Here is a 27,859-nt window from a genome sequence, read left to right as displayed (position 1 = left end):
TAAGTTGAAAATCCTAAGAATAACAATAAAGGAATAATAAAATGTCTTACCAGTATTTATTATAAATTACCCAAGATTGGTAATTGATCTGCTGTTAGGTGAGGAATTGTTTTAATATATATTATGGTAAAATTGGGTTGTTTTAATTGAGAGGTGGGGTGGAGGGGGACTAATGGATAAGTTAAAGTTTGTTTTGTTTAAAGACACCACAATAGCACATTGAATTATTAATCATCAGCTAATGGATGTAAAACATTTTGTACTTTTGACATGTATAGTTTAGAGTGCAAACCTGCTACATTAGTAGCCAGGTATCTTTTATATATATACACCACCCAACAAACAGAATAGCACATACCACAGCCTTTGATATACTAGTCGTGATGCACTGGCTTAAATAGAATGAAACCGAGAAACCGTAACCGGCAGATCTGTTCCGATTGCAAAAAATCACTTCTTTTTTTTTTGCTTCAAAACATTTCAGGGTCCCTACATAAAATTTGCCTAATTTATAACTTTCCAGACAATACTTCCTTATCCCCCTAAAGCTAACAACCATAAGTATTTATAATTCAGTAAATGTTTCTTTTGTGATGCCCCGTTTTTCTACTTGTATCTTTAGTCTAGATCACATAAAAATACATTGTTCACCAAATTATGAAAAAGTTTATGCTCAGAATAATCCTACGTTTGCACTGTAGTTACACAGTGTACTAAAATTACAGAAACATTATTTTAAACAGTGTTTATATTTATGTTTAAATTAAATTGTGTCACAGGGTGGGGAGGCAAGACTGCAATTGTTTTTTAACACATCCTCTATAAATACAGGAGTTTATGAAAATACCTATTTTTGGCAACCAATATGTGAACAGTGTTTTTGTTTACAGTGCCATGGTGGTGTTAAATACATGTACTTGTACAATTATTTCTTTCATTTATATTTCTCAACTGATGTATAAAATCCTGTGATAAATGTATATTTACTATCCTGTCCGGAAAAGTATATGTATCTACAGATATTCTGCCAGTAAATAATTTGAGGATATATAATAAAAATAAAACAGATCCTTAGTGCCCATAATAGGTGGTTATAGGCTTGAAATCTTTAGAAAATGGACAATGTATTTCATGTATTCAGACAAAAGCATCAACAGCAAGATTTAATTCTTTCATTATGTAAATCAAGTGTCCCAGTTTCTGTATGTTAGACACCAGCATATACATAATAGCCATTGATTGAACAATGTACTGGGGGTGTTGTTAATTATTTCTTTCTTTTCTTCAATCAGAATGTTCTTCTGGTTACTATGGAAACAACTGCAACCTGACCTGTGGGCATTGTATTGAAGATTTCCAGTGTAATCGGTTCACTGGAGCATGTCCTAGCAATATGTGTGCCACTGGTTTTACTGGAAGTTTGTCTCCCGCCTGCTACCGATTTGATCGGACTGCTGGTGCTCCCTTGCACCTGCCAGTGCAGGCGGTCCCTCCTCTCCCCTCCCCTCACCTTTCCTGTCATGGACGGAGGAGCCGGCCAAGGCCGGCTCTTGTGCCCACGACAGGCGTGCGCTACAATAGTTTGTTCTGAATGTGCACGTAAAACCCTATGACATGACATGACATGGAAGTTTGTGCATGCGTACGTATCATACATTTTGCACATTTGTTTAATTAAACATGTTTAAGATGACATTTTTCAGGCAGTATAATTGTAATATGTAAGCACGTTAAATCAGTTGATTGATTGAATTACGTAATTATTATTAACAGTTGACCTGATTGAATGTATTTTAATATGAAAAATATCAACCAAGCCTCGACAAATACAGATTAACTAGACGAGGTTCATATTTTACATATTAAAAAATATGAGTAGTGATTTCTATTTACAAGTCTTATAACACTTAAAATAACATTTTAATTCAATATTTCGTAGGGCCTAAATCAAAGTTCTGAAGTTGCCTCACCGGTAATGTGACGTCATCGCGATTAATTAGCAAAAAACATTACACTCAGGTATATACAAGTCTTGTTGGGATAAAAGATAAGTTAATAATGGTAAATATCAAATGGGTTTATGACATGAATATTATGGGTAAGTTAGAGGATATATATAAAGCACATAATAACCTAACCCGTGAATACAATTTATTTATTGCCTACCAGAATATATCAGTTATACAGAATAAGTAAAATGTATTCTCTTTTCTTCTCATATCCTTTTTACAACTACAAATTTGATTGGTGAGTTATCAGACAAGTTGGTGTATTTCAAAATGTAATTTAAACAATGTTGTTATTATATTTGCTTAATTTTTTTATAGTCAAGAACAAATTGTTCTTTTATGAAAAGGGCGAGACGTAGCCCAGTGGTACAGCGCTCATTCTATGCACGGTCGGTGTGGGATCGATCCCCGTCGGTGGGCCCATTGGGCTATTTCTCGTTTCAGCCAGTGCACCACGACTGGTATATCAAAGGCCATGCAGGGCTTGAACTTAACGACGGCACCGATGGCAATTGCTGTCGTTGAGATATAAATTGCTGTAGGTAGAGAGCATTACCGATGGCACTTTTGTGCCGTGGTTAAAACACATCAACAATGGCAAAATATATACACCAGGTGTACATAATCTGCCAGTATTTAACATTTTCACATTTGAAATATGTTTAAATACAGCAAAATAACCTTTCAGTCATATGTATTTTCTGCAAATGTCACTTTAAAAAAATAATTACTCGAAATTGCCATCGGTTGGGCTGTTTCACCCATTGCAATTCTTTAAAAAATTGCCGTGGGAGACAAATTATTAAGTTCGAGCCCTGGGTATGTGCTACCCTGTCTGGGATGGTACATATAAAAGATCCCTTGCTGCTTATCGAAAAGAGTAATGAATGAAGAGGCGACAGCAGGTTTTCTCTCTCAATATCTGTGTGGTTCTTAACCATATGTCCGACGTCATATAACCGTAAATAAAATGTGTTGAGTGCGTCGTTAAATAAAACATTTCCTTCCTTCCTTTTATGAAAAGCTCACTATGCCAACATTTTTCAAATTTGTTATTGGCACTGGCAGTAATTTTCATCTATAATTGGAAAAAGCATCTAGAGCATGCTATTTTGGTTGTTACCTGTTGCAATTTTGTTTTCAGTTTTACATGTAGCATTCTCTTTGATTGCTTTCTGCAAACATATATCAAATTGTACATGTTTCAAAACAAAACAAGTTGGGTTATGATTTTTTTTCTTTTCCAGAAGCAGTTATTGACCCTGCGCCCTCAACAGGGGAGGTAACAGTGATTTCTGTGACTGCAATACTAGCTGTTGTAATAGTCGTGCTTGTTGCTGTCATTATTATTGTTGTTTACAGAAGGTACGGGTCACTGTTATTATTACTAACATATCTGATTTCTTCAGTTCTTCTCTGCCTGCTTAAAGTGTTTTCATATCATTTGACAGATTTAAGAAATTTCAATTGAATCTTGAGTACACACATGCATGAACAGATTTTTTAGTTATTAACAGTAGAAATAGCTTGATACAAAACTATATGAAGTGTCTAGCATGCTCGATTGGGGCCATTCGTTCCAAGCTGAGTTGAACTTAACTATTGCCTGTGCATAAATGCATTCTAGACATGTACCGCCTTGTCTGATTAATTAAATGTGATTAGATGCAGTGCAAATAAGATAGATTTTTGAAAAATTTGAACTAAAAGTTTGAACTCTTTGTTGATATCGTACTTACTTACATGTGTGTTTGCGGGCTGTTTTATATGAAATATTGTCAATATGTACACATTGCAGTTTTGAGTGTACGAAATAAACATCTACAATGAATTTTATTCCTGGTAATTTATAGTAAGTACAATGTTTGTTAGATGTATTGTACTTCTATTTATGTGACATCATAAAAGTTAATCAATTTTAAAACAACCACCAGTTAAATTTTATTGACAAGAACAAATGGAATGGTTGTAATAAAATGGTACATCAACAGTTACGTGTTGTGTAATGCAATCCAGGCTGTTTATTTAAAATAAAAACCACCCCTAACCCATAGTATCATATACATGTTTGAAACTAAAACTACACCACTAGAGCACATTGATTTATTAATCATCCGCAATTGGATGTCAGACATTTTGTAATTTAACGAATAGTCTTAAAGAGGAAACCTGCTACATTTTTCCATTAGTAGCAAAGGATATTTTATATGCACCATACCAGGATAGCACATACCACAGCCTTTGATATACCTGTCATGGTGCACTGGCTGAAAGGAGAAATAGCCCAGTGGGCCCACCGACTGGGATTGATCCCAAACCAACTGTGCATCAAGTGGGTGCTTTACCACTGAGCTACGTCCCACCCGTCCCAGTGAAAAGATACCTAAGCAGAAAACACACTCCACATGTATACCCTAACCCAACACATAGCCAGCAGCCATTGGCTAAGTAGTGTCTTGTCTGTACACCGCATGGGCAATGCGACAAAGACAGAAAACACACTCCACATGTATACCCTAACCCAACACATAGCCAGCAGCCATTCGTTAAGTAGTGTCTTGTCTGTACACCGCATGGGCAATGCGACAAAGACAGAAAACACACTCCACATGTATACCCTAACCCAACACATAGCCAGCAGCCATTGGCTAAGTAGTGTCTTGTCTGTACACCACATGGGCAATGCGACAAAGACAGAAAACACACTCGACATGTATACCCTAACCCAACACATAGCCAGCAGCCATTGGCTAAGTAGTGTCTTGTCTGTACACCACATGGGCAATGCGACAAAGACAGAAAACACACTCCACATGTATACCCTAACCCAACACATAGCCAGCAGCCATTGGCTAAGTAGTGTCTTGTCTGTACACCGCATGGGCAATGCGACAAAGACAGAAAACACACTCCACATGTATACCCTAACCCAACACATAGCCAGCAGCCATTGGCTAAGTAGTGTCTTGTCTGTACACCACATGGGCAATGCGACAAAGACAGAAAACACACTCCACATGTATACCCTAACCCAACACATAGCCAGCAGCCATTGGCTAAGTAGTGTCTTGTCTGTACACCACATGGGCAATGCGACAAAGACAGAAAACACACTCCACATGTATACCCTAACCCAACACATAGCCAGCAGCCATTGGCTAAGTAGTGTCTTGTCTGTACACCGCATGGGCAATGCGACAAAGACAGAAAACACACTCCACATGTATACCCTAACCCAACACATAGCCAGCAGCCATTGGCTAAGTAGTGTCTTGTCTGTACACCGCATGGGCAATGCGACAAAGACAGAAAACACACTCCACATGTATACCCTAACCCAACACATAGCCAGCAGCCATTCGTTAAGTAGTGTCTTGTCTGTACACCGCATGGGCAATGCGACAAAGACAGAAAACACACTCCACATGTATACCCTAACCCAACACATAGCCAGCAGCCATTGGCTAAGTAGTGTCTTGTCTGTACACCACATGGGCAATGCGACAAAGACAGAAAACACACTCCACATGTATACCCTAACCCAACACATAGCCAGCAGCCATTGGCTAAGTAGTGTCTTGTCTGTACACCACATGGGCAATGCGACAAAGACAGAAAACACACTCCACATGTATACCCTAACCCAACACATAGCCAGCAGCCATTGGCTAAGTAGTGTCTTGTCTGTACACCGCATGGGCAATGCGACAAAGACAGAAAACACACTCCACATGTATACCCTAACCCAACACATAGCCAGCAGCCATTGGCTAAGTAGTGTCTTGTCTGTACACCACATGGGCAATGCGACAAAGACAGAAAACACACTCCACATGTATACCCTAACCCAACACATAGCCAGCAGCCATTGGCTAAGTAGTGTCTTGTCTGTACACCACATGGGCAATGCGACAAAGACAGAAAACACACTCCACATGTATACCCTAACCCAACACATAGCCAGCAGCCATTGGCTAAGTAGTGTCTTGTCTGTACACCGCATGGGCAATGCGACAAAGACAGAAAACACACTCCACATGTATACCCTAACCCAACACATAGCCAGCAGCCATTGGCTAAGTAGTGTCTTGTCTGTACACCGCATGGGCAATGCGACAAAGACAGAAAACATACTCCACATGTATACCCTAACCCAACACATAGCCAGCAGCCATTGGCTAAGTAGTGTCTTGTCTGTACACCGCATGGGCAATGCGACAAAGACAGAAAACACACTCCACATGTATACCCTAACCCAACACATAGCCAGCAGCCATTGGCTAAGTAGTGTCTTGTCTGTACACCGCATGGGCAATGCGACAAAGACAGAAAACACACTCCACATGTATACCCTAACCCAACACAGCCAGCAGCCATTGGCTAAGTAGTGTCTTGTCTGTACACCGCATGGGCAATGCGACAAAGACAAATCACTAAAATCCTGTGCATAAGCTTCATCGACTTAGCAGACAATCACTTACATTGATCAACATTTATAGCAGGGTGGTCTTACAACCGGGATGGTCGTTAGGTGGAGTTTCACTGTACTGACAACACCCTTTATTTTGTGTCTCACAATAATTATAATAATATCCATTTAATGGTCTTATTTACCCTTTTAACAAATTGCAGGCGCAGAACAAATACACGCCATCCAAAACAGAAAGGTGACTACCACATGGTATCAGATTCATCTTCTAACAATGGCTTTGGTAAGTCAAGCAATTTGTCTCTTAATAATACCAGATTCATCTTCTAACAGTGGTTTTGGTAAGTCCATACAGTTTGTCTCTTAATAATACCAGATTCATCTTCTAACAGTGGTTTTGGTAAGTCCATGCAGTTTGTCTCTTAATAATACCAGATTCATCTTCTAACAGTGGTTTTAGTAAGTCAAGCAGTTTGTCCCTTAATAATACCAGATTCATCTTCTAACAGTGGTTTTGGTAAGTCAAGCAGTTTGTCTCTTAATAATACCAGATTCATCTTCTAACAGTGGTTTTAGTAAGTCCATGCAGTTTGTCTCTTAATAATACCAGATTCATCTTCTAACAGTGATTTTGGTAAGTCAAGCAGTTTGTCTCTTAATAATACCAGATTCATCTTCTAACAGTGGTTTTGGTAAGTCCATGCAGTTTTTTTAAAATAATACCAGATTCATCTTCTAACAGTGGTTTTGGTAAGTCCATGCAGTTTGTTTTTAAATAATACCAGATTCATCTTCTAACAGTGGTTTTGGTAAGTTCATGCAGTTTGTCTCTTAATAATACCAGATTCATCTTCTAACAGTGGTTTTGGTAAGTCAAGCAGTTTGTCTCTTAATTATTAAGATCATCATAATACCACATTCATCTTTTAACTGGTTTTGGTAAGTCCTTTACGTACCACCTACTGGACCATCGGCAGGGGACTATAGGTGTATCAGCCTTTCTGTCTGTCTGTCCGTCTGTACTACATATAGCTTTCTGGATGGTTGTTTTTTCATAATGCCTTGATATATTGAGCTAAAATTTGGTGTATAGTTTTATCGTGTACTGTTTCAGATCAAGTTTGACTTTCATGGTGATTTACCCATTTTTATCAGAGTTATGGCCCTTGAATTTAGGAGATACAAAAATGTGTTGGGTCTGGCAGGTGACATGTATTGCTTTAGCAGTACCCTCAGAATGCTTGTTTCTTTTACTTTCGTCAGGGTATGAACAAAACAAAAATCATCTGAAACGGCAAAACTGTTTGCACATAAGTTTGCGAAAAAAAAATTTTTTTTACGTAAAAGAAATAACAGACAATACTTTTAATTAAATTTAAAACACATTTATTAATAAACACTAAACATTCATATTTTATTTTGAATTATTTTTGGTTCTTAAACAATAATGTGCTCATTAAGACAAAGTACCAATATAAAGTGATGTCATCAGATATGACATTTCCTGACAAAGTTATTTTTACGTTAATTGAAAACTCACATTACTATGACTGGACTAATGGGATGACATTAAATTGTAATGAATGTAACAGAAATTTAATTATTGCAGTTTCTCTCTAAATTAAATATATACATGTATCATCATACTACTAGATTCATCTTGTGACAATGGTTTTGGTAAGTCCATGCAGTTTGTCTCTTAATTAATTAGGTCATCATACTTCAAGATTCATCTTCTAACAGTCTTCTAAAAGTCCATGCAGTTTGTCTCTTAATAATACAAGATTCATCTTCTAACAGTGCTTTGGTAGTATTATAATATTATTATTATATATTACCATAGTACCAAAATAACAGATGTACATTTTGTATAGAGTAAAAATTATTCCAATAAAGTAGTGGAAGCTTTTCGTCTATAAAATATTTAATATTCAAAAGATTGCTGAAATTTGTAATAATTATTTTTACCTTTTATTATTCATGTATTTTCAAATATTTTAACATTTTTGTTATATTCCAAAAAGTAACTGCTATAAACTTGTGAGCAATTATTATAATTCTAAACCAGAGTTTTATTTTTGTTTTAATCAGAAATGAAAGCCGTAAGAAACAAAGGAAAGAAAAAAGCAATCAAGAGGAAAGCGAAAGATGACAATAAAGCCAATGGTGAAGACACAAAATCAGGCAGCAAGGTTACAGATGATACTGAATACCAGACGTTGATACCAAGCACAGAAGAAACTGTTATTAAACTGGCCAACCTTTGGAACCATGTTCAGCACATGAAGAGTGAAAACTTGTTCCACAAGCAGTTTGAGGTAGCATTAATTAAGTAACCTTTATTTCAGTGCCTTTATCCTATAAAGATCCAAAGATGATTGAGTGGTTAACGTTTTATATGCATAGGGCCAGGGTTCATGTCTGAGCTGTCTGTCCGGGACAGGGGTTAATGAGTGAAGTTAGGCCATGATCAGATTTATCGGGGTTTTTTTTTTTGCATCCGCACCCATCTTCTACATGTGTTGTCTGTCAAATTTGATTGTATCAGTAACTGCACACACTTAGAATACTACATTATAGTTATGTTATCTAGTAAAAATGATTGTGGTATTTTATTTATTACCCACCATCAAATGATGTCAAATTTGACAATTACTTACAACATCACCCATTGAGACATGCACACTGCTAAGACCAATGAAGATGATGTCACTTACCGAAATAACGCCATTTTACTACTAATACGCACCACCACGTGTACGAAATTTGTATAACACATCCAGATGTTCACCAGGTGTGTAATAAAGTCCTATCCATCCCTACTTTCGCACAATTATACCATTCTACAATACAATCAAATTTGACGGACATTTCCGGAAGCGAGTGCAGATGAAGAAAAAAAAAAAACCCTGTTAAATCTGTTTTCGCACTTAATGTCATGACCTGCATCTACCACTAAAATGTTCATTCATTCTATGTTGGAGCTGGTACACCCACCTGCCACACACTTACCATTACCAAGGCATGTTCAAAGAGCTAATACCTTGGCTATCTGGGCTGTCTGTCCAGGACAGTGGGTTAGTGGTTAGTGAGAGAGAAGTCTGTGTAGTGGTTTTACCCATTGAGTTGTTAAAACTCGCTCTGGGTGGGAGTCGGCACTGGGTTGCAATCCTTTTGTCCGATGGCTTAACCATGACACCACCGAGGCCAGTATGTGCCAATACCATCTAAGCTACTATATTTATACTGTTCTTTGTTTAAGCTCTTGTTCTGTAATTGTGTCACCAAAACGATACATGTGCCTCATACAAGAATAGCCATGAGAGTAGCCCATTGTTTTGTCTGTAATAAGACAAACATTACAGTTTTATTGGTTGCTATGCATTCAGCTATTCTTGTATCCATGGAGAACTGTTATCGTATAGTTGGGGCAGGACGTAGCTCATTGATACAGCGCTCGCCTGATGCGTAATTGATGTAAGATCGATTCCCTTTGGTGGGCCCATTGGGCTATTTCTCGTTCCAGCCAGTGCTCCACAACTTATGTAATAAAGGCCGTGGTATGTACTATCCTGTCTGTGGGATGGTGCATATAAATCGAAAAGAGTAGCCCATGAAGTGGCGACAGCGGGTTTCCTCTCAGTATATGTGTGTGGTCCCTAACCATATGTCCAACCCCATATAACTGGAAATAAAATGTGTTGAATGCGTTGTTGAATAAAACATTTCCTTCCTTCCTTCTTATCGTGTAGCATCCCCTAAATCTTATGAGAGTAGAATGTAGCTTACCTGAGGTGTGATGGATTGCAGGATCTATCCCATTCAGGAGACCTGTAGGGTCATTTAACCAGGACATAGAATGTGCTATCCTGTCTCTAATGTACTCCTGTTTGTTTGTATTATGGACAGATTGGTTAATTTCAGAAATTGCCTTCTGGTCTTGTAAAGCCATGTGACATTGCTATGAAGCCAGAGAATAAAATGAAGAACAGATACAGAAATATTTGTGCTTGTACGTATATCACTCACTTGTAACCGTATAGTACTTAGTATGTCTGACTGTATTTCGCCCTTTAATATTTGTGTCTATGTCAGTCTTAACTTTTTTATTTTATTTATATGTCAAATGTACATGTTTCAAATCCATTTTTATTCGTGCCTAAGTTAAGCAATATTGGACCCAGTTAATTGTTGCATAGGTGACTATTTAGAAACACTCAGTGCTGTAGGCATTGCAAGTGCTTCATGATGGGTTTATTATAGGCAGTGCTAAATGATTCTGCATTTGAAAAAGTACATGTAGTTCAGTTTTTAGCCCCTACTGGTCCGACTGTTCGTCCATCCGTCGATCCGTCCGTCCATCTGTCCCACATACAGGTGCAATTTTTTGTATAACTTTATCATGTACTATTTCAGATCAAGTTTGACTTTCATAACGATTTATCCATTTTGACAGAGTTATGGCCCTTAAATTTCCTGACTTTTTTTGCAATACCTCAAGAGAGCTGAGATCTTGTGTATAGCTTTATCATGTTCTGTTACAAATCAAGTTTGACTTGCATGACATTTTACTCATTTTTTCACAGAGGTAAGGCCCTTGAATTTAGGAGATACAAAAATTTAGTGAGCCATGTAGCAGACATGTATTGCTTTAGCAGTACTATCAGAATGCATGTTTCATTAGTTGTGTTTTCCGTATTGTTAGGTCATTGTATTACATTTTTGTTTCTTTACAGATGATTGTTCCAGAGTTATCCTCACCTGTGAAGCTGATGACCCTAATTCTGATTACATGAATGCATGTTATATAGATGTACGTATAAAAAGAAAACACTGCTTTAATTTATAGACAAGAGGGATTCCTATACCATCAGTGTTTTATGTTATAAAACAACTTCTAGTCTGACATCCAGTGTTCAGAAGTGTCATGATAGACAAGTAAACACCTAGAAGTAAACATTGTTTTATTACAAAGAAATAGTTGATGTATATTATTTTAAAACATATTCCATGTTGGTGGGGCCCTTAAGCTATTTCTCATTCCAGCCAGTGCGCCATGATTGGTATATCAAAGGCTGTAGTATGTGCTATCCTGTCTGTGGGGTGGTGTATATAAAAGATCCCTTGATACTAATGAAAAAATGTAGCAGGTTTCCTCTCTAAGACTATAGGTCATTGTTACCAAATGTTTGACATCCAATAGCCGATGATTAATAAATCAGTGTGCTCTAGTGGTGTCTTTATACAAAACAAATGTGCCAGTAATCATTATTAATATTGATATTTTGGTACTTAGGACCACCCCACTATTAAGATAAGTTTTAATAAGACCAGTAGATGGTCGTAATAGTGGAGGTTCACTGTATTTATTTAAGCTATGTAAATTAATCTGTTGCTCAGGATCATAGGTCTTTTTTAATATTATAATGAAACTCAAAAAGGTAAAACCTCTAAAACTGATTCTGACTAAACTAGATAAATATGTTGCCAAGAAGATAAATGTTTTTTTTGTACCAATGGAAACATTTTGGAGGACAATAAGATTATTACACAAATATATTAACCAAACTAATGTTGGCAAATTAAAGACTATATGATTGTTTGCAACTCAAATCTTAATGAATATCATATGTAAACTTGAATATGTATCTTTTATTATCACTCATATTTACTTATTGTTTGCAGGGTTTCAACACTCCAAAACAATACATTGCATCTCAAGGTATGTACACGGAGTATTATTTTTATTGTGATTAGTACTTTAGACCCTTCCACACTTTTATGTCAACATATTTTGAGAAGGAATAAGATGGAAGGGAGTGAGAATGGAAGGTATTATTGGAAGAGAATTTGTGATAACTTCTAAAAATTAATATTCAGGTCTTATATAAATGTAATCTTTACAAAAAATGCACTTTCAACAGTTTCATAGTGTATATATTTCAATTCCTCGTTTGTTCAACAATCTCGTGAACTATTTAATTATTGAAAGTCCATTTTTTCTCCTTTGTTCAAGGGACGGGACATAGTCCAGGTGTAAAGTGCTTGTCTGATGCATGGTAGGTCTAGCATCGAACACCAACAGTGAGCCCATTGGGCTGTTTCTCATTCCAGCTAGTCCTCCACAACTGGTGTAACAAAGGCCATGTTTTGTATTATCCTATCTGGGATGCTGTGTATAAATGATCCCTTACTGCTAATCGGAAAGAGTAGCCCATTGCTTTGCGGAAGCAGGTTTCCACCCTCATAAGTGTGGTCCTTGATCATGTCTGACACCATATAATCATAATTGAAACGTGTTGAGTGTGTCATTAAATAAAACCAGTCTATCCTTCCTTCCTTTGTTCAAGCGAAGGCTTGAAAATAAATATTCATTTATATCTTAAAAGTGGAGGTTATTAAAATTGAATCAAATTTGAAGTTTATTAAAATTTCATAGGTTTTACAGTGTAATTACAAGTGAGGAAAAAAATGCCTTTAAAATAAACATAAAATATGATTATAAGTTGGATGTGAAACCAAGTTAATGTATTTATCCTGTGACTAAAATTAAATAATGTTGATTGCATGTTTTTTGTTTGTTTCTAGTTCCCTAATATTAACTACAAATGTCTGTTGATTTCATTTGTCTTGTATTGTTTTACATTTTTTTAACACCCTGTACAACCTTGGTGAATACTGAATTTTGTCTAGTGAGCTTTGTCTAACAATTTTTGTCATTGATAAATATATAATTTAAGATATTTTTTAAAAGTCAATTTAAAACATGAAATAAAACCAACATGTAGCAGGGCTAGATCTGGGTCAGCAGAATAGTTTGCCAAATTATCTATTAAACTTAAAAAATTGCAGAAACCCAGTTATTTTGTAACAAAGTATCAATTATTGCATGAAATTATTTTGCCAAATTAAAACACAATTCACTAATTATTTTTGAAATTCACAGTTGGCAAATTTGGTGAGTGCTAGAGCTAGCCCTGTGTAGTTACTAAAATTTGATAATGGCAAAGAACAAAACAAAAATTCATTTCAACGCCTGAGACAAATGAAGACAAAATTGATTCAGTTTGATTCAGTCTGATTTACCTTGGCTATTACTAATATTTCCCAGACACTTGTTTTTTTTGTTCTTTTACCTTTTGTTTTGATTTGTCTCTTAAAATATGAAAAGTCCAAAAACCTTGTTTTTGTTTTTTGTTTTTATTTTTAATCACTAATGATCTTTTTGTTTTGTTTTGTTTTATTTTGTTTTTTTGTTGAATTTTTCCTCTGTTTTGTTTTGCTTTATATCTGTGTACAGGCCCAGTTGATGTTAACCTGAATGATTTCTGGAGAATGATTTGGCAGCAAAATACCTCTAAAATTGTCATGTTGACAAATCTTGTGGAGGAAGGACGAGTATGAGATAATTTTATTTATTTATACGGTTCAAAGTAAATTGTTAAACAGTTTCATGCAGAGCTATGGCATTATACTTTATGTAATATTCCTGTGAGTTTTAAAAATTTATTTCATGTTCAAGAATGCTGTCCTGGACACACACACCTTAGTTGTCTGGGTTGTCTGTCCATGACAGAGGTTAGTGGTTAGTTAGAGAAGTATATGTAATGGCCATCTATATCTCCAGTGAGTCATTAAACTCCGTCTGTTTGGGAGCTGGTACTGAGATGAGAATCAGTGGGTTATCTACCAGACTGATGGTGCCATTACCGGCCTCGGTGGCGCAGTGGTTAAACCATCGCACTACAGGCTGGTAGGTACAGGGTTCGCAGCCCGGTACCGGCTCCCACCCAGAACGAGTTCTTAAGAGCTCAGTGGGTAGGTATAAGACCACTACACCCTCTTCTCTCTCACTAACCACTAACCAACTAACAACTAACCAACTGTCCTGATAGCTTAAGTGTGTGCCCAGGGACAGCATGCTTGAACCTTAATTGGATATAAGCACGAAAATAAGTTCAAATGAATGAATGATGGTGTCATTGGTAAACAACAATACTGGTGTCTTAAAGATGCAGATGCCTTTTGGTAATTCTTGTACCCGGTATAATATAAAATTTTATGAAATTTATTTATTATTTCTTGGCAAAAAGATCCGTATTTTCTCAGAAACTTTTAAATGCTAGATTTTTATTGTCCATTTCTTTTGTCTGTCTGTCTGTATGTCCGTCTGTTAACTTTACTTGTCCGGACCATATCTTACATACAGATGCATACAGGATCATCAAACCTCACATGTAGGAACAACATGGGATGGCGGTGTGTCGCATACTATTATGCCGTGACCTACTTTTCACGGTCTACTGCACATAACAGTAAATCTTTGTCTGGGCCATATCTTGCATACAGATGCATACAGGACAATCAAACCTCACATGTAGGAACAACTTGGAATGGCGGTGTGTCGTGTACTATTGCTAGGTCACTGTGACCTACTTTTCATGGTCTACTGCACATAACAGTAAATCCTTGTCTAAACCATATCTTGCATACAGGACCATCAAACCTCACATGTAGGAACAACTTGGGATGGCAGTGTTTCACATACTATTACTAGATCACTGTGACCTACTTTTCATGGTCTACTGCACATAACAGTAAATTCTTGTCTAGACCATATCTTGCATACAGATGCATACAGGACCATCAAACCTACATGTAGGAACAACTTGGGATGATGGTGTGTCACATACAATTACTAGGTCTCTGTGATACAAATAAATCAACTAATTAATTTGTCTATATTTTCAACATCAAACTCCTGACGGGTGTACCATGTACCTCACCAGTACTCTTGTTAAAATATTAGGGACCAGATTTACAGAGCCTGTTTATGTCTTACATGCATATAACTACTTACATTTACAATGCTTAAACCCCTATGTTTAAGCAAAACGGGCTTCGTAAATAAGGCCCTAATTTTTAAATAAAATTATTAAGTATGAGCAGCATGGTTTAATATATTTTACTGTATTTTCCAAAGGGAGTAAAAAGGTGTTATTTCTACTTTTACTTTGATGTAAGCACTGCAAAGCATCTTACAATATACCTAAATGCTAAATGTTCCTAACTTTATTTAAAAACAAGGATGACAATAAACCCTTTGATTTTTCTGAAAATTTGCCTTGCTACATTCTCTTAAAATAGTTTATCGTGAACATACATGTACTATATGCTACATACAATGGATAGACACAGCATTTTAGCATCAGGTATGCATAGGCTAATAAAAACATTATACCTCCAATTTTTTGTTTTATTATTTAGAAAACATGTAGGGTTGAATTTTTCATGCAAGACTTTTAAAGTTAAGTGATCCACATGGTCAAAGTAAAGTTCAAAAGGTCATCACTCTTAAAAATAATGGGATTTGGAATCCCTATGGAATTGCCTTTCTAAAAATACAAAATTTCAGCAAGCTTGACCAACCGGTTGCCGAACTATGCTCATTTGAAAATAGTGGTCAAGCCCATTTCAGTCACAATTGAATTGGCCATATCTTAGAAACCATTAGTCCGATCAAGCTAAAATTTTAAATGTCATCATTTTCAGCAACAACAACCTTGTATACTAATTGTTGGCAGTCTTTTTGGGGGGTAATATGAGATGGAATTACCCTATTTCATTAAAGAGCTGCTATCGGGAAAAATCCTCACAAATTGTCACTATTCTAGGGTTATTATCCTTTTTGCCAAAAAGTAATTTTAATGCAGGATTTTTAATAATTTTTATAAAATTAAAAAACCTTTTATTGGAAATGAAAACATGTAATATTACTGTTATTTTATTTTCCACATGTAGTTCGTTATGCTGTAATAGGGTGTTTTTTTCCACATAAATTTATTTTTAATTATACAGGTATGTTTGATGTTATTATTCACAGATCAAATGTATTACATACTGGCCCGAGTTGAATGACCAGACTGTCCATTATGGAAATATTGAAGTCAAATGTACTTCGGTAGAAGTCCTTGCCCACTTCACTGTTCGCACCTTCAAGATTCACTGCATCACAGAGGTATGTACTTATATGTATATGTTATATATTTCAAATTCTCAATGTTTAATTATAAAAAAATACACATATGCAAATTGGAAAGTTTACAACAAAATATATGATAGTTTTGAATTAAATAATAATGTCGAGAACACAGCAAAAACATTGCCCGATACAGATCTACAAAATTAATTTAGTTGATAACATTTTAGCATTATATTGGTGTAACAGGAGTAACAATACCTCAGACATGTAGATCAGTAGCATAAATTGACTTTTTTTTGGTGTATATAATATCTGCCATTATTTTTCCATTCCAACATTTCAGGACTCTTCTCCAAGGGTGGTTAAACATTTTCATTATACATCATGGCCGGATCGCGGTGTTCCTACCGACATAGCCTCTCTGGTTGAGTTTTACATCAAGGTGGACAAAACAGCAGCACACAATTCAGATCCTCTGGTGGTACATTGCAGGTCAGTCAGTGCTTTAAATGTCACTAATTTGGCCACAACGGGGACTTTTGTCTTTTCTTCTAAATGCAGGAAGGTCATTTTAGTTCAGTACAGTCACAACTGCTGGAGAGTCGTCAGTATTCAGAAATGTATTTCAAGTTATTTTAATGTAATTAAACTTAACATTTCAGTGGTTTTGAGGTGAAATATTTTAAGATCAGAATGTTTGTACTTAATTTGGGCATATATATTTTGGGCATAATGTTCATCGCCTCGACATTGATACAATCTAAAGCCCTGTTCGTGGGATAATGCATTTTTCTTTCATCTTGGGGAGAGGGAGGTCAGATGTAGTGAATTTGTACAACACTCAGTTTATGAGATAGGTCATACGAATGATCTGCCTTGGAACTGTGTGAGAGAGATAAAAAGCAGAGCAGGGGTCGAATTTTACGCTATTCCGCAAATAGTAAATTTCGAAATGGAATAGTAAAACTATTCTTCCAATATTCCATCATGAAAGTGAAAATAAAGCACAGAATACCGAAAATCGCCTGCGACTATTCTGCTTATGCTTTTTCTTCAGCTACATTTTTCTGCAGAACAAATCCTTGTGCTACTAAGACCATTCCCATGCACTTACTGGTACAAAATAAACGTCTTTTTGATTGAGACTAATGTTTGGAATGAGTTCGTTTGTAATTCCAGCTAGTACGCAGCAATGCATAGACTGGTATATAAACAATTGTTCCTTATGTAATGTTGTACAGGGCGACGTAGCACAGTCAGGAAAACTAGTGGTACATTAATAATTAAAGGGATAGTACATTTTTAGACGGAATAGTGTTTTTTGAAATTCACTATTCCTTTGGGATAATGGTAAAAAGCAGACAGACAGAGAAACAGAGAAGAGAAACCAAGTTCTCAAAACTGTCAGTGTGATGGTGATTAAACTGTAAAGCTTTGTTACATTTTATATGTACCCACATTTTCATGAATATCAACTATACGAATTTTTCAAAATAAAAATATCTTGATTATGGTAAGAAAATAAAGAATGAGTACGGTATGCTGCATATCATTAATTGAAATAAGAACTTGCATCATCTCGATTGCATTTACATCATGTAAATGTATGTATTTGAGATTGCCGATAATTAGGTGAATTTCTTTTATTTGCATTAACACACCCACCCCATACTTAATAAAATCACTTTATCATTCTTAGCTAATACTTCTTCTTTTTTTTATATGTATAATTGTTTTAATTATCCTTTTTAATTTTTCACTTTACAGTGTAATATAAAAAACAAAAATGCTGAAAACATATGCCTACTGAATGAATTACTGGTTAAAAACATTTTTTCTTTCTGAAGATTTGTTTTAACAACAGGATCACTGTTCATTCATGTTTCAAAATATTACTGTACCGATCACTACCTAATGTTTGTTTGTTTGTTTATTTGTTTGTTTATTGTTGTTTTGTTTTTTAACTACTTGATATGCTATATGAATTTTGAGAAAGAAAATAAAAGACACATATATGATAGTATAATAGTGCCAGACTAATTTGGAATTCTCAATTCATTACTACTTTCCATGATGGTAATTTTAATAATCACAAACCATTTTTTTTTTTTTTGTAGGAGACCTAATCCTTGATTTTGTTTGTTTTACAAGATGAGTGGAAAGGAACTTTGTTTAATGATAACTAATACATCTCAATATATTTGTTTCAGTGCTGGCATTGGTCGGACAGGAACGTTTCTTGCTCTGGCGTACCTGGTTGAAGCCTCAAAACATCAGGATTTTGTGGATATTTTTACCTGTGTGAGCAGGATGAGACATGAGAGAGTGAACATGGTTCAAACACAGGCACGTGTCCCACGTGGCTCAAACTCCTACCTGTTTCTCACTGGTGCTCTACACTAACATGTTCACCTTGCAGCTCTTACAAATAATCATTTATTCTGAATATGGGGGGGGGGGGGACATAGCCCTGTGGTAAAGCATTCACTTGATGCGCGGTCAGTCTAGGATCGATCCCCGTCGGTGGACCCATTGGGCTATTTCTTGTTCCAGCCAGTCCTCCACAACTGGTGTAACAAAGGCTGTGATATGTACTATCCTGTCTGTGGGATGGTGCATATAAAAGATCCATTGCTGCTAATCAAAAATAGTAGCCCATGAAGTGGCGACAGCATGTTTCCTTTCTCAATATATGTGTGGTCCTTAACCATATGTCTGACGCCATATAACCATAAATAAAATGTGTTGAGTGTGTGGTTAAATAAAACATTTCCTTCCTTCCTTATTATGATTAGAGGTGGGGATGTAGCCCACTGGTAAAGTGCTCACTTGATTTGCAGTCTGTTCGGGATTGGGCCTCATTGAGCTCATTGAGCTATTTCTCATTCCAGCCAGTGCACCACGACTAGTATATCAAAGGCAGTGGTATGTGTTATACTGTCTGTGGGATGGTGCACATAAAAGATCCCTTGCTACTAATGGAAAAATGTAGCAGATTTACTGTCTAAGACTGTCAATATTACCAAATGTTTGACATCCAATAAGAAGTTACTATCAAAATCCTACCTCGTTTGTTGCAATGTTATTTTCACTGCATTACTATTAATATCCTGCCTGTGGGAGAGTACATATAAAAGATTTTAGTGCTAATAATGAAAAAATGTAGCTGGCTTCCTCTTAGACTATATGTCGTAATAATAATTATTACTATATATCATAATAAAAATTATCATGAAGGTTTGCTAAGTCACAATTGTTGTTTTTCTGTTGTTTTTTTGTTTTGTTTTTTTGGTGGGTGGGGTTCTAACCATAAGGATAATTTGTGGTAAATGGTAGTTTTAATTTATAACAGGAACAGTATGAGTTTTTGCATGATGCGCTGGTAGAAGCGATACTGGCTGGCAACACAACAGTCTCGTCTGTTGATTTCCTGCCCAAACTTGAAGAACTGCAGACAGTGAATCAAGACACGGGCCTCGTCGGACTGAGAGAACAGTTTGAGGTGAGAGTTATCCTACAGTTTATAGTAAAAGAAAACTTCTATTGTAGAGATCATTTTAACACATGCAATTACTATTTTGAAAATGTGTTCAGCTCTTCAATACTGATTAGTAGTCCCATACCAGTTCAAATGGAAGGGACTATAGGTTTTGTCTCTGTCCTTCTGTCCGTCTGTCTGTCTGTCCCACTTATTGTTTTCTGACCTTTTTTCTCCACAATACCTCAAGATAATGAAATTTTATACATAGCTTTATCATATACTGCTACAGATAAATTGTGACTTTGATGGCTATTTACCTATTTTACACAAAGTTATGGCCCTTGAACTAAGCCAATACAAAAATGTGTTTTTCTGGACTTGTGTTTTGCAAAGCCTTAAAATATTGAGCTAGAATTTTGTGTATACATATAGCTTTATCATGTACTGTTATAGATCAATTTTAACTTTCATGATTATTTATCCAGTTTTTTTTACAGAGTTATGGCCCTTGAATTTAGGAGATAAGAAAACAAATTTAGGCCCGGTAGGGGACATGTATTTCTTTAGCAGTACCCTCAGAATGCTTCTTTTAATGCTAGTAATTAATATCTTGAAAGTAAGTTTAAGAAGGGTTTTTTTTTTTTTTTTACAAATGATCCAAGATCAGAGATTAGAATGATGTAACCGTTTCCAGTGAGAGGTAGGTGTTAAGATCTGGGATTTCAAGTTGAAAGCTCAAATCCAGGATGCCAGGCTATATCAGTGCTGGCCCTGATGCTTGTGACTGCTTCGATGGTTGTGAATTGCTGCTTTACCTGTGTAAATTATTTTCAGTTACTGAATAAGGTCAGCCCCAAAGACAGCCTGGATGAGTACACAACTGCCAAACTACCAGAGAACACGTCTAGGAACAGATTTAACGACATCTTAGCATGTGAGTGTATGCAACTTGCTTGCTTTTTAATACAGTAGCCCTCTGTGTGTTACAGCATGTGTCAGTTGAACAAATTATTCAGATTTCTTTTGTGGATGTAGACTACTTCTAATTATGTATAATTTACTAACTAAAATTGTAATATATTAGAGATATGGGCAAATAAAGGGAAAGGTCTTATTATGACTCAGTTTTATAAAACAAACATTCATATTTAGAAGATATAGAGGTTATTACCAGAGTGTTTTTCGGTATCGTCAATATCATATATTAGGAATAAAAATTGTATTATGCGAGCCTCTGGCGAGCATAATGCATTATTTTTATTCCTAAGATATGATATTGATGATACCGAAATACACGAGGGTAATAATCTCTTTATCATATAAACTCAAGCTGAATACAACGTGTTTTTGTAAACTGTACACGCAACTTTAATTCCAGTCCGCCATTACTAGATATTCAAATGACGTAAGAATATGTGGCGCGGTGTATTTTTGAATGGAAATGACGTCAAACTTGAATGACGTCATTTTGGATGTCCTTACATCAAAATAAAGTTATGCCTAATGTTTTTTGTTTTCTGAACGCTGGACAGCTTTCAGTGTCAAACTGCCACTGAAATGTTTTTATTTGATGACTATGAATGCATACGTCAATCATGGAGTGTCACCCAAGTACATTTGCTTAAATGTCAATAAACTTAGCGCCGAGACCTCGACTGATTTACATCTAATTTGCAAAGTTATCAAATTCTTAAAGTATGTGATCTGAAAATTATCACATACTTTGATTGCACTGAAAATGTAAGATATTATATGATAAATTAATTTATTAAATAATCCTATTGATACTGGAGTAATAGAAATAACACTTTAAGAATTCAGGCTGAACTAGGACCAACTGGAATGTCAGTCAGATATCTGAATTTGTATTACAGTCTCAAGGATACAGTATAAAAGTAAACTGTTAAATTGACAAATATCACAGTAGCTTTTAACATTGACGTAACTTTGTAGAGCTGGGCGGTATTCAAATTTGATGTTCAGTATCAGTATCGGCATTTTTTGTGTGATTTACCTCGGTATTGATACGGTATCCGGTATTGACACAATACCAATACTGATACCGATATCGAGCTGTATTTTCGGTATCCTCTGCGTTAAATGCATGCCTGAGTTAAGACTCGCCCACTAATTTCATCTAAATAAAATTAAATTCCATACACAAGGATCTCGTCTGATTTATACCCAACCCATTTTGCATTTGTCAGATATATTGTTAGTGCTTTATTAAATGGCGGGTAACATTTTTCAAGATCAAAATTTCTGTATTTTTTAAATTTGCTCAGTACGTTAAATCGGTATTGACATGATACTAATACTGATGTTTGTTTAAAAAAAAATGTATAATCATAATTTGTTTTGTTTGTTTTTCAGCAAACTATTACCGACCCTACTTGTCGACACCGGTGGAAGGTGGTACAGACTACATCAATGCTGTCATTTTGCCAGTATGTATGATTCCAGATGCATTACAGCTTTCTTGTGTTCATTTGATGCAAGTACTCTGTGTTATTAGAAAACACTTGCTATGGTACATTATGTATAGCATAAAAGTTGATGTAAAAGTTGTCATTCAATCACATTCTGTTGTTTTCCAGGCCTACAAGAACAAATGCATGTTCCTGCTGACACAGATGCCATTAAGGAACACCATTGTTGACTTCTGGAGAATGATCTACGAGAATGATTCACACACCATTGTCATGCTTAATGGCATCACCCAGCATCGACAGGTAGGACAGGTATACTGACATTCTACCAGTCTTTTGCCTTTTGTATCTTGAGTGTGGCTCCTTGAAAAAGGTGATTTAATTACTTTAGGATTTGTGTGTTTTATTTAATAAAGGTAGAGTCTCTGTTTAAAACCATAAGTTTAAAATCTTGTTTTGTCAACTAAATGTTGATTTAGTTCAGTTTTTGAAACCAGTAGGATAAAAACAGTTTAAGTGAAACACCAGAGATAAAAGAATCATAACATCACCAGGTAAGCTGCCTGGGAAGACTAACAAACAGAAAGTTAATTACTGCTTGGATCATACTCATCAAGTCCTGCAGGCCACATTGTGTTTAAGGGGTGTATCAGAGTGATTCTGCAATGTTCAGTTTGGATTTATCAACATTACGGTAACAATCTTTTGTAGTACAGTGCAGTTGTAACCGTGTCCTGCTCTGTTAAAATGACGGACCACATGGGATGCTTTAGACTGTTTACTGTACAGAATATTTTGTCTGTGATTATTGAGGCGGTTACTGAATTGTTGAGTAGTTTATACTACATACTGAACAGTGGTACTACAGCTTAGACTCTTTTATTTGGTACACTTTATTGTTTTTGTTAGTAATGGAAATGTTCTGCCCGCATCCCCCTTTGGGATATTGGATTAGTGATATCAAGTGGACATTGCATTTCTCCAGTACTTAAATTTTCTCCAGTATTCATCTTACATATTTGCCATAATATATAATAGGCGTCGGAAGATGGCAGCAACTGGGGGGGCCACTTATTAAATGCGAGTTCATATTTGAAATTAGAAGAAAATCCAATAACATGTTATATGGCAATTTAGAGTGTGCTCAGGAGTGTGTATATGTGCGTGTTGTTGTTTTGGGGAGTCGAGTGGTGGTGTTGTGTTTGCTACTCTTCTGTTTGAGATATTTGTAGGGATAACACCAATTATGGGTAAAGTTAGTTGTGACAAACACCAAGTCACCGACATACTTTAAAATTATTGACAAATTACGTGTTTGGTAGTTGCATCTCTCTGATTAGGCCAAGCCTCAAAGTGAAGTAATTCAAGTTCATATTGTGAAATTTAAAGCAACAGTTCCAAAATATTGTCTCAAGCACGATGTCTGTATGTCAAAAGCAGTAGTATATTCAATGTTGTACCTATGCACAAGGAGAGTCCAAAGGATGTTTTGACAATCTGATGACTGCTCTAAAGAATCACTCGGCTTATACTGCCCAGTACTTATCCCTGTGGGATGTTAGAAGTCGTACAAGATTAGGTCTCACTACACAAATACCATCTGCCACTGCCTTTCCACATTACATTACCCAGCTTCAGGTCAAGATTGCTAATAGAATGTTTTCTCGTTGGGAAGATTTCCATCTAGATGTCCACATCTGGCTATCCATATCAGTGGTGCAAGAACCTGGTCTGCTGTACACCCATGTCCCACAATTTAAATACCATGACCAAAATCCAGCTAAAAGACCTTCCATTTAAAAATACAAATCATTTAAATTCTATCCCAATTACTAGAAGTGAACATGTGAACGACAAAACCTGTCAGTTAGGAACTATTGTGGACCATGATTAATGAACTCTCACCTGGAAGTAAATTCTGTTGTGAGACTAGATTGTTTTGTCTATTTGTCAAATGATGGTTTACTTTAAAACTGTCCAAAGTAATTGATGCGACATTCATTTGCACCAATGAATGATTTCGCAATATCTCGCAAGTCGAGGTCATCTGCAAGATTGTGATGAACATTCGTTTATAACAATGTTGTTCAAGCATTGTTCTGTCATTGAGTTCCTCTGGTATGTTTTAAGACGTGTGAGAGCAGAAAATTATCTCTCTGCTGTGGCACTGGTGGTTGGGATGGTAAGGTAAACTTGAAGTAGTTTTTTCAGCTCCCTGAACATAAAACGTCCAGTCTTGACATCTCGTAGCATGGAGACCAGCGTTCACACAGATATCACCTTCTTCAGAGCTTCATAAAGGTCAAGTCGAGTTTCTCGTGCTGTGTTGATGAAGTCAGGGAGGCATTTCAGTTCAAATGCAAGCTTTTTCAAGTCGATATCATTTTTGTACATTTCGAGAATCGTTGGGATTTCGGTATCGACTGTGTGGTCATGTTGGTTTGCAGCAGACATCAACAACTGCTCCATTGCTACAGGGACATCAATGGAATTTTGGCTGAATCTCTGATTAATTTTCTCGATTATGAGATCAAATACTTCAAAGTATACTGATTGGTAATACACCTTGGCATCAGTAAACCTGTGAGGCTGAGGTTTACTATCACGAGATTAAGTCAGTTACTAAAACAATGTCCTAATAATATGATGAATTATAAGCTACATTCTTCTGAACTTTCCAGAAAATTGGTCGGTGTAGAAATAAAAATATTCATTCAAATGCTTACTTCTATCGCTTTTAAACTGGGGGGAGCCAAAGTATATTGTGCCCCCCCCCCCCAGTTTCAGAGCTGGGGGGTCAGTGCCCCCCCCCCCCCCATTTCCGACGCCTATGAATATGTCAGCTACATTTTCTCCAGTTATCATCTTACATATACTCAACAACGAAAGTTTAGCAAATATCTCTTATGACACCTAAATTTGCCATGGTTGAATAAACTTAAAAGAAAACCAGGTCCTCCTATCGTGTTAAGGCAAAGGTTGATGAGTTTATGTTGTTTTTAAATGGTAAACATTTCAGATGTGAATACTAATTAATAAAAATAGGTTAATTTATAAATGTTATGCCATTTCTTTTAACATTAGCTAAACTTTCGTTGTTGAGTATATTTGTCATGTCTGTTACATTTTCTCCAGTTCTCATCTTACATAGTTGCCATATGTCTATTACATTTTATCCAGTTCTCAGCTTACATATTTGGTGTATGTCTCTTACATTTTCTCCAGTTCTGATCTTTGACATTCGTTATTCTGTGCCATCTGTGCCATTTGAAGTTGGTTTTTAATTCAACATTCCTTGCAGTTAAAGATTGTAGTGTTCAGAGATAGACAAAGAACTGTGACGCCATAAAGTGTGCATTATTAATTCTTGGCTATCAGAACCTATGAGTTTATTTTGGTTCATGTCAGTCTTGGAATCAGTAAGTGACTGGGAGTTGTTTGATTTATTTCCTTTTCCTTTCGTTTATAACTTTTGTTGTTTTGCTAGAAGAGCTTTACACATCAAATAGAAATTGTCATTGGTAAAATTCATTATTTAGTATGAATGCATTTGATGTGTCCATTGATGCTGCTCAGTATACCTTGCAGTGACGAAGGCTCAAATTCAGAACTGTCCTGTTTATGAACCAACAGAATAAAGTAACGTTCATAGGGAAGATTTTCATTCAATGGACAATTTTTGCCTGTTTTAATAACCAATTTTTGAACTAGATTTTAGTCATATTGGTGGGGTTTTTTAAAAGTGGTTTGTTTTTGTTGTTCACTTGCAGTAAAATCATGAATGTCATTTTGATCCATATCAACAAATCTTAAGTCTACATCAGGATCTTGTTTGACATTAAATGTCTGTTGTCACCTACAATGGCAGTCTCTGGATTTCATTATGAAGCAGGAGAATCAGTAAGGATATGGTTTGGAATCATCACAAGCATGTGAATAAATGTTTTTTTTATGAAGATTCAGGCATTTTTGTTTAATTTGAGCAAACATTTGGCTGCCCCCCTACACAATTGGAAGCCTGTACGCCTATGACTAAAGATAATTTTGTTCCACTGTCTCTGGATTAAATACAGGTGTCTCTGTGTCCAAATTAGACGATGTTGACATTGAAAAGGTGTCTAAATTGTTCCTGTGTTGAAGATGAGCAGTATGTGAGTGGTTTCTAATTGTTTGAGCAGATAGCCGACCTCTAAACAGTTTATTTCTCACTGACGTCATTGTTGTAAATAAAACAATCACCTAGATGACATCATTGGATTTCACGGACAGCATGTGATGACACACATGGTCTTCCTGGCCAGAGCGATATAGTTTGTGGTATCAGTTTGATGCAAATGTGTCACAATGTTGTAAATTGTTCATCTACTGGAACCCATTGTCTGTGCAACATACACTATGGACTGTTAAATTTATAGCACAAACGTGAATATTACGAGTATAAGAAATTTTACATTTATTTATGGTGTACAAGAGATCCATAAAGTTTGAATTAGATCTTTTTATAGTTTTGAATTAGAACATTTTATAGGTTTTAATGGTTTAAAAAAAAATCTTTGTTGAAAGGTATCAGCTCTGTGATTGATTTGGTAGAAATTGAATTTTAAAACATACAGTAATTATAAGTCTTGTCACCAATAGTCGAATTTTGTGCAGTGGATCCACTTTTCATTGGGCCTATGTTGCATGAATGGAAGTCTCTTGTTTCCCCTTCTAAAAGTCCATGGTGTTGTCAACCTAGAGCTTGAGAGCATGCACTGGACACCAAGATAGGTATTCCAAGTTATCTACTAAAAAACCATTTCCACCTGAAAGACTGTGGTTTAATCTACATTTATTTATTGAATGACATTTGTTTTCTTTGAAGCAGTCAGTCCCCTCTTCTATGCCATTTTGTAACCCATGTCTCCTCTAACAGAATGTCAATTAATTATGTCATTTGGACCATGGTCACATTTGTATTTGGCAATGGTGGCATTTCAGTGTTTGAGATTAAAATATTTGGGCAGTATCCCAGTTGGATACTAACATTTCAAAATCTGGTATCCCACCTGAGAATTTAGGATCCCACTTAAATGAAATTCATAAATAACATTGTAACAAACTTGGATGACACTGTCCTCGTTCCCAGGCTATTGCTACGTTGCAATCGAAATCGCGGATGGCGTGAAATTCATAATCAAACAGATTCAGCTAAAATATTTACTGCATCTATTTTTGAGTAATACTGACATAAATTAATATTTAGCAGTGTTTCTGACATTACTAATGATAAACCTACCTGTATCAATTTTCTGCAGAAGTGGAATCAATATCTCAAATACAATTTTAAGGTAGGAAACATACAACAAAAACAATAGTGACTTAGGGGATCCCATTCTATTGCTATGCCGCTATTGTTCCCTATTGCTCCAGTGTAGCATTAGACTGGGTATGAGTTGGGGGAGTTATTGTTACGGCATAGCATTAGACTGGGTACGAGCTTGAAAATACTGTTACTTAACTTCACCAGTAAATGATGACTTTCATTGT

The 27,859-nt window shown here is 36.0% G+C and overlaps 1 protein-coding gene across 2 annotated transcripts in view; it reads left to right on the top strand.

The window, feature by feature from the left end:
* The window catches only part of LOC121374157 (receptor-type tyrosine-protein phosphatase epsilon-like), a 45,408-nt gene that overhangs the window by 11,213 nt on the left and 6,336 nt on the right, over positions 1-27,859 (top strand). The window contains exons 3-16 of one of the 2 annotated variants that reach the window (XM_041501125.1): positions 3,257-3,374; positions 6,642-6,721; positions 8,530-8,756; positions 10,363-10,450; positions 11,175-11,251; positions 12,124-12,160; positions 13,739-13,836; positions 16,322-16,456; positions 16,764-16,912; positions 18,631-18,766; positions 19,773-19,922; positions 20,736-20,835; positions 22,275-22,348; positions 22,499-22,633. In XM_041501125.1, coding sequence (XP_041357059.1) covers positions 3,257-3,374; positions 6,642-6,721; positions 8,530-8,756; positions 10,363-10,450; positions 11,175-11,251; positions 12,124-12,160; positions 13,739-13,836; positions 16,322-16,456; positions 16,764-16,912; positions 18,631-18,766; positions 19,773-19,922; positions 20,736-20,835; positions 22,275-22,348; positions 22,499-22,633 — 1,604 coding nt within the window. Of the gene's footprint in view, positions 1-3,256; positions 3,375-6,641; positions 6,722-8,529; positions 8,757-10,362; positions 10,451-11,174; positions 11,252-12,123; positions 12,161-13,738; positions 13,837-16,321; positions 16,457-16,763; positions 16,913-18,630; positions 18,767-19,772; positions 19,923-20,735; positions 20,836-22,274; positions 22,349-22,498; positions 22,643-27,859 lie in introns of both variants that reach the window. The other variant, XM_041501127.1, reaches the window with a different exon arrangement.

This window comes from Gigantopelta aegis, chromosome 6 (genome assembly GCF_016097555.1).
Source record: "Gigantopelta aegis isolate Gae_Host chromosome 6, Gae_host_genome, whole genome shotgun sequence".
Lineage (NCBI taxonomy): Eukaryota > Metazoa > Mollusca > Gastropoda > Neomphalida > Peltospiridae > Gigantopelta > Gigantopelta aegis.
Note: the sequence above shows the minus strand (reverse complement) of the source record. Positions and strands in the feature narration are given on the sequence as shown.